Source organism: Gopherus evgoodei, chromosome 10, assembly GCF_007399415.2.
Source record: "Gopherus evgoodei ecotype Sinaloan lineage chromosome 10, rGopEvg1_v1.p, whole genome shotgun sequence".
NCBI lineage: Eukaryota > Metazoa > Chordata > Testudines > Testudinidae > Gopherus > Gopherus evgoodei.
Genome location: NC_044331.1, coordinates 77,560,323 through 77,572,689, shown reverse-complemented (window position 1 = coordinate 77,572,689; position 12,367 = coordinate 77,560,323). Strand labels below are relative to the sequence as shown.

Genomic DNA, 12,367 nt, shown 5'->3' with positions numbered 1-12,367 from the left:
GGTTGGTTAGTGGTTGTGTGCAGAGCTAGTCACTGAAGTGCTGGGAGCTGTGGTTTGTGGTGGTGCCTGTCAGTGAAGCAGGATCTGCGTGCTCTAGCAGTTGGCTGGGAATTCTGATCTCCTTTGTCAAATGCTTTGAGCTCTACTGATGAAAAAAGCTAGGGAGTAATGTTATAAATCAACCTGGAATGTCATAGTTACCCCCATTGCACAGGTGGGGAAACTGGGGCACAAAGAGGTGAAGGGGCTTGCCCAAGTTCATCTAGCAGGCCAGTGGCAGAGTAAGAGTAGAACTCAGCTCTCCAGAGTTCCCGTCTAGTACTCTGTTCTCTAGGTAACAGCACCATAATTATAAAAGGCAGCACTTGTAAAGCTGGCAATTTATAGTACAGAAAAGACAAATCTGAGTGGAGTGATGGGAGGATTAGAGTGACTTTGCAACATGCAGTCACTGTAGTTCTTACTGGTCTGCTTCTAAAACAAGTTGTGCAGATTAAAGATATATAACTAGGTCAACTAAATATTACATAACAGGATTGAAATTGTATTTAAATACAGTATTACATTTACAAAATGATTTTCACTGGCAGATGGGTGAAAGCAGCTGAGCCAGATATGTTACAGAGCATCTGACTTCTGCAGGAGCTTGGAGATTTTAAATGCAAAAATACTAAGGCCTTGTCTACAATAAAGGTTTTCAGGAATCTCCCACTTTGGCTCCAGCAGTATTACTGGTATAGCTATGCCAGTTCCAAGGCAAACAAGCTGTCAGCAGTTTCACCATCACATCCTCCAAAGCAGCAGTGAGCTGGAGTAGAAGATTTAGTACTGAAAAGGTCAGTGACCAATCTACACTAACACTCCTGTAACAGTGGTGGAACTGCTCTAATGTGAGAGCAAGAGTGGGAGATTTAACTATAGATGACGTTTGCCTTAAGGTCTAAAGAAAAAAACAACGGGACATAGTTTCAAAATGCAGACAACTGCAAAATATGTGTAGACGTGCAAACAGGTAACTGCAAGTGCACAACATGCATTTTGGATTCAAAATGGGTAACTAAACACAAATGCATTTGTTGGCAAAAGTATCTATTTTAGAAGTGTAAGGTAGGCTCTGACATCTGAAAATGTGTCACTTTCAGGCAGAGGGAAGGAAACACAGCATGTTTGGGGAGGAAAAAAAAGAGAAAAACAAGTACTGGATTTTTTTCCAAGATGCACTTGCTTAAGACTTCAGTACAGCATCCACCTAGGGTTATAATAATTTTTCAAAATCAGTTTTCATAACCAATACTAGAGCTATCTGACTTAGCAAAGGCATTATATTGATCTCAAATAGCCACTCTAGATGTATTGAAGTTGCAAAATTTGTGATTCTTAACAAATGAAGGTCAGTTTATGCCATCATCTTGGACAGCTTCCATAGCTGGTTAAGACAGGCCAGTTTAACAGCTGCTGTGCTGTGTTTTAATCTTCTGTGTTTAAGTGGACTGTTTGTGAAATGGTTGTGACATACAGTGGGGAATGAGGGGGCATGATTCAGTTGTTTTTTAACCTGATCAAAACCTTAAGTAAATGCTATCTTTCAGCTGTGGTCTTTGGGTCACATTTTTCCTTAGTAGTTAGTCGCAGGTAGCTCCTGCAAGATGAGGTCTTCCCTGAAATCAATGGGAGTTGGGAAGCTCAGGTCTAAGGGTCAGGCCTGAAATGAGCACTTTTGGAAACAGATTTAGGGTCTCAGCCATTTGGTAAAGTGCCAGATATCTGCCATGACAGCACCGCTGCTTCCTATGGTTGCCAATTTTGGTTGGATATATTCCTGGAGATTTCATCACATGATATACTCTTTAATTAAGGATTAATCCTTAATTCCTGGAGACTCCAGGCTAATCCCGGAGGGTTGGCAACTCTCCTGCTACCTCCTGCATTTAGCACAGCTGTAGGCATAGCTACATTTGCTTCTCCCAGCCACAAAGCGACAGCTACAGGCAGCTGGGTGGACTGTTTTCCCTCTTGGCTCCTGCCTGTGCCTGCTGACACCTGGCCATTGTGGAGCTCCTGGGTAAAGATGGATGTGGCTGGTAGGAAGGTGGAGGGAGCAGGTGATCACTGCAGAAGGGAGGGGAGAAGAATTGGGAAGGATAATGCAGAGAGGGGGCAGAATGAGGGTGAGAGCTCAAGGTTCCCCTCCCGACCACCTCACGTACCTCAGGGCTCCCACTGCCCCCTCCTCCCACCTTGGAGGGGCTTGACTGGTTTGATTTTTGAAGGAGGAGGGAGGGAGGCAGATTGGTGGGGCGAGGATGGGGAATGAAGCCAGTGGGAGCTGTGATTGGCCGACCCTGCGGACACGACAGGTAAGCAAACCGGCCCGGCCCACCAGGGGTTTTCCCTGAACAAGCGGCAGACTGGCTTTGCGAGCCACTGATCTAGTCCATCCCCTCTACCTGAGACAGGATTAAGAATACCTAGACCATCCCTGACAGGTGTTTGTCTAACCTGGTCTTAAAAAGCTCCAATGACTGGGATTCCAAGGGAATCTCCCTTGGAAGCCTGTTCCTGTGCTTAACTACCCTTATAGATAGGAGGTTTTCCTCCTACCTAACTTAAATCTCCCTTGCTGCAGATTAAGCCAATTACTTCTTGTCCTACCATCATCAGTGGACACAGAGAACAATCAATCGCTGTCCTCTTTACAACAAGCCTTAGCATATTTGAAAACTGCTATGAGGCCCCCCTGCAGATTAATATGCTCACTTTTTTAACATTTCCTCATAGGTCAGATTTTCTAAACCTTCTATCAGTTTTTGTTGCTCTCCTCTGGGCTCTCTCCAATTTGTTCACAGCTTTCTTGAAATGTGGTGCCCAGAACCAGACACTATACTCCAGATAAGGCCATATAATACTCCAGTGCGAAGTAGAGCAGAGCTATTACTTCCCATGTCTTACATACAATGCTCCTATTACGATACCCAATAATATTATTTTCCCTTTTTGCAAGAGCATCACACTGATGTCTCAAACTCAATTTGTGATCCCCTATAACTCCCAGATCCTTTTCAGCAGGACTACCGCCAAGTCAGTAATTCCTCATTTTGTAGTTGTGCATTTGATTTTTCCTTCCTAAGCGAAGGACTGTGCACTTACCTTTAGTGAATTTGATCTTGTTGATTTCAGACCAATTATCCATTTTGTCAAGCTTGTTTTGAATTGTAATCTTGTCCTCCAAAGTGTTTGCAACCCCTCTCAGCTTGACGTCATCTCCAAATTTTAAAAACGTATTTCCCAGTCCATTATCCAAGTCATTAATGAAAATATTGACTTGTACCACACCCAGGACAGACCCCTGTGGGACCCCACTAAATACACCCTCCTTGTTAAACAGCAACATGTTGATAACTGCTCTTTGAATAGGGTTTTTTAAATCAGTTGTGTACCTACTTTACAGTAATTTAATCTAGACCAGAGTTTCTTAGTTTGCTTATGACAGTGTCATATGAGATTGTGTCAAAAGCCCTACTAAAGTCTAGATATATCATGTCTACAGCTTCCCCCTGGTGCACTAGGCCAGTAACCCTGTCAAAGCAGCAAATCAGGTTGTTTTGGCATTGATTTGTTCTTGACAAATCCTCGAGCTGTTTCTTGGAACGACCACTGTCCCCCACCATGCTGCTACTGGAGCTAGGTAAGCATGTGTTTGGCCACCTTTGCTTCCGCCTCCCTTAGCTGCACAAATCTCTGTTCCCAAGCATCACATATTTGAACCCATGGTCACAAGGGCCTGTATCATACAGACACACAATGCTGTATTTTTTCACCCCAGGAGAGTGTGTGCTAGTACATAGTAGTGTCTGGGTTGGAGACACTGATTGTCCAAAGCCACGTTCTGATTGGCTGGACCCTTTTGTTGATGTCACAAAACTGCTCCCAACAGTGCATGGCTGGGACCTCATCACCAAAAGGATCTGGAAAACCTCTACAGCCCTTGTGTTAAATGAGCAAAGGAAATGCTGTGCGAGTCCTCGTACATTGGGATTTCAAAGAATCCATGGCCTAGGACTTCATAAGTGTCACTGTGATGTGTACCACAGCAACTTGGAGCAATATCAGGGATAGAACTTAGATGCTTCCTCTCCAAAACCCCAGGTGAAAGAGGAACCTGCTTTTAACTGCTGGCATTAGAGGACCCGTGACACACAGCTGAGAAATTCTGATCCAGTAAAGGTAACTGGTACACATGCACAACAGCCAACGTGGTTCAGTGCTGCTGAATTTCTTTTAAAAATGCTTTTTTGGACAGGAGGTCTCAGTGAATCAAATTGTCATCCTACAAACATAGACAATCCAGCAACGTCTCCAAGTTTCTTTCCCATACAGTAAGCTTTATTAAGACTATGCATTAAGACTATTAGTGTGAGGAATTATTTACAAGAGACAGCCCACATCACACAGATGCTTTACACCTTCCGTCCTTGACATGAAAGTGTAAAATCCACATGAAAACAGACTCATCTCAACTGATAACAGCCAGACCTATATGATTTTGTGGTTTAATCCAGTCGGGGAAAGTCCTGGTTTCAAGCTCTCCAGTGCAATCATTCTTTTCTCCCCAGAGATACATGTACATTCTTTGTTTCCATCTCTCTCTCCCTATGTAGGCGTCTTCTTGATGGCTCTAGACTGCTGTTTTCAATTCATCACTAGGGTAGCAATCTTGCAATGGGCAGCTGTTGGGAAGATGTGTGTCACCCTGGAAGGAAAGAGACATTGAAATTGGATTACAATAGCAACTTCTTTATCCTTTAAAGCCTCCCTAGGGAGGAGGGGAAGAGGTGAGAAATGCTACAATATCCATGTAAACACCCACTGGAACCTACTGATGTTCAGACCGGGCCAATGATTTCCTTTAATAGGGCCAAATCCTGACCTCTCCAGGCCAAGTATATCGGTTTTGAGCATAGGTTCTACTTGAGGGATGTGGAGAGGACAGAAACCCCACTGCCTCTGAGCTAAAGAGCTACAATGGAGCCTCTGCATGATTCTAAGGCTGTAACAGCATCTATAATCATCACAGTCCTCTTCAGTTTCAAAATTCCTCTTCCCACATCAGCAGAGCCATGCAGAATGGCCCCGTCACCATTCATAGTGAATTCAGTGAGTCACCCAGGGTCTCTACTGAACCTATGTTTCCAAATCCACCCCAGTACCCTGTCTGAAAAAGGCCAGGCATGCAGCCCTACCAGCTGCAGGTTCAGAGCATAGGTGTCTATTCCCCAGAAGCGGACTTGGAAGCAGAAGACTTCGACACTTGGATGATCTCCACAGAGGTGAATCCCTTGGTCGCCGAGACACGGTGCCTGGTGCGCAATTTGTTTAGAGCCGATTCAGCCATTCCAGCCCTTTCCTCTGCATCATCCAGCTCGTGCACCGTCTTTCTGTACTTTGCGATGCTCTGGTTAGCCTGCTCCTCCTGGGGATGGGAGAAGATTGGGCTTATTTTTTTTTAAGTCTTTATATTAGACAATGCCAGCACAAAATGGCTCTGACCTGTATTCCTTCAATACAACCAATCAGGCAAAGTGTATAGTAAACTGTTGGACCAGGAATAAATACATTTTACATGCACATCCCCTCAGATATTGGAGGTAACTTGTGAGGGCAGCCAAAGGACTGCAAGAGGGTGAGATGACAACATGTATTAATCTGATTTTTTGCAGAGGATAAGGCAGGTGGGTTTTTAGGTGGCTTTTTTATAGGTATGTTGGGGCCCGTATTATCAAAGATGGCAGGAAAAGGGAGCATCAAACAGGAGCCTGATGACTGGAGGTGCTAATGCTACTGATGAACACATATTTCAGATTATGTTTCTTTTGAAGACACAATGTATGTGGTAGATATTATTGTGTGTGTGCACAAGAGGGGAGAGTAACTGTCTGGGGTACATACGGCCTCTTCAATTTGTCTCTTGTAAGTCTTCAGCTTGTTCTGCAGCTTCTCCACAAGCTCCTGCATGCGCTGGTTGGTTTTGTGGTCCTCATCTGTTTGGAAGATCAGCTCTTTCAGGCGACGTTCATTCTTGTGCAGCGTTTTCACCGTCTCCACGTGACGCTTCTGTTCAGAATCTAACTCTGTTTCCAGTTCCTTAATCTGAAAAGGAGGAAAAAACCCAGCAGGATACATTAGTACTGATTGTGTTTAGCATGATGGACATGGAGATCTGGAGTCATACTAAAAATCTGGAAAGTGGTCTTGTGTTTTTTATTTACTGATGCAGGGGTATTTCAGTTGCAACAAATATGAAAAGAATCCCAATGAGCTCTATCACTGGATCCAGTAGGAACTTGTGTGAACTGGGGGCAGGAGGACCCATCGGTGGGATGCTCGACAGAGATATGGTATGGTTAATGATAATATGCCCTAGAGTTATAGCCAAGGACATTTAGGATCCAACCAGACATTGCATATGACACAGAGGAGCAGCACTGACCTTTCTTTGCATTGCAGTGGGTTGAGTATGGCCAGGGTGGATTTTAATTTCTCTAGAATATATTTTGCTATTATTCTCTCTCTTTAATTTAGTTTAATTTATCTGGGATATACTGGCCCTTTAATAAAAACATTCCTTTTCTTTTCAAATATTTCTCCTGAGTACTAAAGCTCAGGTCAGGGAAGGGTTGGATGGCAGTGTTGGAAGAATTTTTTGGAGTAGATCTATCCAGTTTTTCTTACCCGGGTCTCAAGTTTCATGATAGTACGTTTTCCTCCTTTCAGGGCCAACTGCTCAGCCTCTTCCATCTTGACTTGCAGGTCTTTTATTGTGATTTCATAGTTCTTTTTTATCTTTTCCAGGTGCATGCTGTGATCCTGCTCCTGACGCAGCTCTTCTGCCATGCGGGAAGCCTAAGAGGAGGGTAAGAAACAGCTTGTCAGCACAGACTATTTATACTGAGCATTGGAAGCTAGGCTATTTAGACCTGATGTCCATATGCTGCCATATGGGGAATTTTTGCAGGAGCTGGAAGTCTGTTCTATGTATCACAGTTTGCCTCTCTAAGGGAAAGGCTCCCATTGATTTCAGTGAGCTTTGGATCAGTCCTCAAGCCAGGAGATTTGCGCTTGCTTACTATCACAGGGGTACAGTGTAAGATATTACTCATCCTTCTTATTAAGACAGTCATTTCTGCCTACAGAGTACAATCCAGTGCTTATGCTTTCCATCCTCCCCTGGGAAGAAGAGAGATTAGAACCTACCATAGGGTATGTCTACACTAGAAACATAAGTCAACCTATATTAGGTCAACTTACAGGCCCCGCAATAAATTACTGCAGTGGTGCATATCCAGACTATCCTCCTTGGACTGGTGGTGCATGTCCTCACCAGGAGCGTTTCCACCAACCTAAGAGGGGCAGTGTGGAAGCTGAGAGCTGCGAGCCTGGCTGCCCCCCACCACTCCATGTTCTATGCTGAGAAGGGGAGGAAGCTACCCATGACTTCTCCCCCTAATGTCCACTCCCCTCCAGAAGTCAGACAGTCTTGTCAGTTTCACAGCTCCCAGCCATGAAATTGACAAGCCAGCTGAGGTTAAAGAGGGAGCCTCTGAGGGCAGGGTCCAGCCTGGGCTTCTTGCCCTGGGGTCTAGGTAAGGTGCTGTATGAACACGCAATAGCTGAGAGCATTAAGAAGGCAGAATGTTCAGCCTTCTTTCAGGAGGAAATACTGAGCATTAACTCTACAGCTGTCTGTGGAATTTCTAAGGTGTCAATTGTTAAGTGCCAACTGAGAAATTTACTCAACAGTGGCCACTTCTGCTCTCCCTGCCAATTATAAATGGCATTGACTGGCTACGGGGGAGGGCGTCCAGTCTTTGGTTAGAAGCATGATCGTTTCAATGTTAAGCCTTGAGGAAAGTGGGGACAAAACAGAAGGGGAAATGGAGGAACTCCCCAGGACGCCATCAGTAATACAGAAGATTCCTTCCTTAGCAGGGGGACAGAAGAGAAGTGGATTTCTCCAAGTCTTCTTTTGCCATATTGGTGGACAGATGAGCTGATGTGTGCGCAGCCCTCTAGGAATGGGAAATGCTACGTAAGTGCTAAGATTAATCAGTAACAACGCACTTCAAAATTGAGCAGTGTAGGAAAGAGCAGAATATACAACCCCCAGGCTTCTAGGGACCATCACTGAGGGCCGGGTGCAACTTACATCAGCCATGGCTTTCTTGGCTCGCTCATCGGCTGCTCGGAACTCGCTGATCATCTCCTCGTGTTCGCTTGTAATGCGCATAAGGTCAGACTCCAGTTTGCGCTTTATCACCAGCAGGCTTTGGTTCTGGAGGGAGGAGGGAAGACTCGGTGACCCAGCCTAGCTTTGTGGGCTCTAACTTGATCTTTGAGCAGACGACTTGGCACTTCACAGGCTTGAAACTAGGGATGCAGTTGGCCCTGTATGTTTATTTTACTTTTATATCAGAAAGATTTTCCTTGGTAACCAATCTTGTATCATGCGTTGTAGCCCTTTGTCCACGAAAGGGTTTGATTTTAATTCTGCTTCATTGTATTTGTGTGCATGTGTGTGTATTATTATTTCAAAGTTACATTGCAGTAGCATCCAGACGTTTTTGTCTATAGGCGCTCCACACACACACACACGCGCGCGATTGCTGTGCAAAGAACTTATAGCCTATATGTATCTTCTGCCTCATGGGAAATCTGAAAATCCTCTTCTAATCACAATGTTTGCCAATGTGTATAGTTTTGGATTTTTTTTGTAAGGAGCCCAAATGCTAAAACAATTATACCTAGAAACATTACTAAATAACCAAGCAATGCATTGCATAGACTTTCAAGATCTCCAGTACTACAGCATCAAGTCTACGTACCACAATACTGTGGAGCATGGGTAGTCAATAGGCAGACCACGGGCCAAATCCGGACTACCAGACACTTTTGAATGGTCCCTGAAATCTTTGTATTTATTTGTTATTATTGTTATTATGTATTATTTTCTCTGAAGTCTAAGCCTTGATTATACCTTGAACAAAAAATTTGGACCTTGACAAAAAATAATTGACTACCCCTGCTGTAGAGTACAATGCAAGCACTGTACAATATTAGTTCTGTATAACAAGCAAGCATCAGGAAGACTATGAGACATAAATGCAGCAGTTTAGCTGCCGAAAATTTAGCCTTTGAGCATCAGTTACAAGTAAATGTATTTGTTATATTTTTTCCAACTCTTTAGATAGACAAAGTCCCATCATCATCTCAGGATGCAAATGCTTCTCTCTATTATTAGTCCTTTCCAGCAGTTTATCTTGTAGACCTTCCTTCCCCTTCTTTGGAAATCCTTAGCACATTTGGTCCATCCTTTATGGAAAAAGACCTAGAGAATGTAATAAATAATGATAAACCATCTCTAGAATTTTGAAACCAGCGCACAGAATCCTATAGGATGCCATTTCCTTTGCATTCTGTCGGATGGTTTAAAATGTCAATCAAATGGATCTCACTCTTCATTAAATTCTAGGGGGAAAATCCTGGCACCAGTGAAGCCGATGGCAAAATTCACATTGACTTCAGTGGAGCCAGTATTTCACCCTGTAGATTTTTAGAGTGGCATTTTCAAAAGTACTCAGCATTGTCCTAACTCTGCCCCCGCTGGCATCAATGGATCATAGACTTGGGCCAACGCTCAGCATTTTTGAATATCCCATTCTTAGTATAATATCCATAGAACCCTCTTGGTAGAGTTCATCATAAATTCTATAGGACTTTCCCCAGAAGGAATAATATCACATTTAATCCTTTATGGGTCGAATCCTGCAATTCCTTACTCAGGCTGTCACTGAAGTCACTGGAAGTTTTGCTGCTAGATTTGGCTCTAATAAAATCAATCTGATTTTTATTTATTCTTTCATAACATTTTCTTTACAGCACAGTACATTCTCATCAAGCACAACAGACTTTTAATGCCAGCAGCGGAGCAAACAGTACAACAACCCTGTATCAACAGCATGGTATTTGTTTTCACCTGGACATTGATTTCGTTGTGCCTCTCAGTGATCTCTAACAGCTCCTGCTCCAGGAGTTTGCGAGAGCGCTCGCTGCCTTCCAGCCCAGTGCGCATTTCTTCCAGCTCCGTCTGTGTCAGGCTGAGGCGGCGTTCCTGGAGGTTGTACTGTTCCCGGAGTTCCTCATGCTGGCGAGCATCTTCATCCATCTGAATCTGAAGATCCTGAAGGCAAAAGAGGGATAAGTATGATTAAGAAGCACACAGAGGAAGCTGTAAAGTACAGGATGGCCCACTCATGTCCTTTTCTTTTCTCCTTTTTTTTTTTAAAGGGACATTGTCCAATTAAAAATCATGATGTTTGATTCTGATGTCAATAATGTCTGCTTTACACCAGTGCAACTTTTGACTTCAGTGGAGTTACTCCTGCTTTACACCAGTGTCAAAGAGCAAAATAAGGTCCACATATTTAAAAAACGAAAACAAATGTACTTTTCAATGCTGTTACAACACCTTAGGTCAGTGGTTCTCAAACTGTGGGTCGGGACCCCAAAGTAGGTCACACCCCCATTTTAATGGGGTCTCCAGGGCTGGCTTAGACTTGCTGGGGCCTGGGGCCAAAGCCCAAGCCAAGCCCCACTACCCAGGGCCAAAGCTGAAGCCCAAGGGCACTGGTACACAGATTACAGGCCCCTTGCCTGGGACTGAAGCCCCTGGGCTTCAACCTTGGTCCCCCACCCAGAGGTTGGGGCTTGGATGGGCTCAGGCTTCAGGCCCCCCTCCTGGGGTCATGTAGTAATTTTTGTTGTCAGAAGGGGGTCCCCGTGCAATGAAGTTTGAGAACCCCTGCCTTAGGTTATTAGAGTCACATCCTCAGCTGCAGTGACACCCATTTACAGCAGCTGAGGATCTGGCCTTTAAAGTTTTTTTATTATTATTGTTATTAAATCTAAATTTGGTTTGCCCTTTTTATGCTATTTGTATCCTTTTTGCAGTTCTCTGAGCTTGGAGAAAGAAAACAGACTGGTAAGTTTCACTTTTCACTTCAGTTGATTTCTAGTCAATTTCACTTTCAGGTTCACCTGCACTGGAGTGAAGCAGCACTGTTTGATTTGCAAACACTGCAGGGCACTGTCTATTAAAAACAAAACCATTTTCATTGCAATTTTTTTTATTTGCATGGAAATATTTCTGCTGGTCTGAGGTTTTGTAGAAGCCTGTGCGCCTGGTTCTTCTCTCACAGCAGTTGTACCCCATTGATTTGGATGAAGTTACTCCTCATTTACATCTGATTTAGATCCTTTGCTTACAAAACCTGAATTTGGGGGCAAATGTGACCTAACAGAGTCACTCTAAACAAGGCTGTATATTCCACTTCCTAGAGTTATTATATGTAAAAAGATGTAACTGGATAGAGTTTTCCCTTCAGGGTCCTACTTCCTTCTCTCCAGTTTACCTTGATCTGCTGCTGCAGTTTTTTCAGTGTCTTGACAAGCTCACTGTTGTTCCTGTTGGCGTGATCCAGCTGGATTTCCATTTCATTCAGATCTGTCTCCATCTTCTTCTTGAGCCTGAGCGCTTCAGCTCGCCCCTTAGCCTCCATCTCCAGACTTGACTGCAGAGACTCAATTGCACGCTGATGATTTTTCCTGCGGATTCCAATGAAGCACAAGTTGCATCATTCTGTTACACTTGAGTCCAGTCCAGCCTTTGGCTTTAGGTGGGTAAAACCAAGGGACTGTTCATGAAATAATAAAAAGAGATCATTTCAGAAACACTCTGAAAATGGGATTCTTGATCCCAGCAGCCACACTGATCCCAAAGACTTTCCGTCTTAGAGTACGTCATACTAATAAGTATAGATTTGAAGTGGACCAAAACTTCTCCAATGAGGTACCTAAGCACTATAAATAATCCTGAGAGTTTAACGTGATAATTGTGGTTTATCACATTTCCCTGAGATACAATTTTTTTTTTAATCTTTTGTGAACATTAGAAGTCTAAGGATTACTAGGCTGGCTCACAGCCAAGGTCCATCTAGTCCAATATTCTGTCTCTAGCCAGCAGCATAAGCCTCAGAGGAAGGTGTAAGAACCCTGGTTGTGGGATAATCTGCCTCCCATATTAGGTCTCATCCTACTCTCTAACAGAGACTGGCATAAGTTCTGAAGCAGAACTATGTTCTGATAGTAACTAAGAAATGTATTATGAGCCACATTTTGTACTTAGTTATGCAACGCAACACCTTGGACTTCAATGACACCACGCGGCTGTAACAGAGAGCTGGATTCGACCCAGAATCTTCTACAATCACCTGCTTCTTAATGTTAACACAAGATCCCTTGGTAATACAGCCAC

The 12,367-nt window shown here is 43.7% G+C and overlaps 1 protein-coding gene and 1 long non-coding RNA gene across 2 annotated transcripts in view; one reads left to right on the top strand and one right to left on the bottom strand.

Moving 5' to 3' along the window:
• Positions 1–64: 64 nt before the first annotated feature.
• Positions 65–10,004, top strand: LOC115658353. Its single transcript, XR_004002245.1, has 3 exons — positions 65–836; positions 6,850–6,911; positions 9,934–10,004. It is a non-coding gene; the product is annotated as an uncharacterized LOC115658353 (long non-coding RNA).
• Positions 4,425–12,367, bottom strand: part of LOC115658351 (myosin-16) — a 48,828-nt gene continuing 40,885 nt past the window's right edge. Inside the window, exons 38-44 of the mRNA XM_030577092.1 lie at positions 11,466–11,658; positions 10,031–10,234; positions 8,204–8,329; positions 6,730–6,900; positions 5,947–6,147; positions 5,241–5,470; positions 4,425–4,750 (exon numbers count right to left, since the gene is read on the bottom strand). Of these exons, the coding sequence (XP_030432952.1) occupies positions 5,267–5,470; positions 5,947–6,147; positions 6,730–6,900; positions 8,204–8,329; positions 10,031–10,234; positions 11,466–11,658 (1,099 nt within the window). The 3' untranslated portion in view covers positions 4,425–4,750; positions 5,241–5,266. The remainder of the gene's footprint in view (positions 4,751–5,240; positions 5,471–5,946; positions 6,148–6,729; positions 6,901–8,203; positions 8,330–10,030; positions 10,235–11,465; positions 11,659–12,367) is intronic.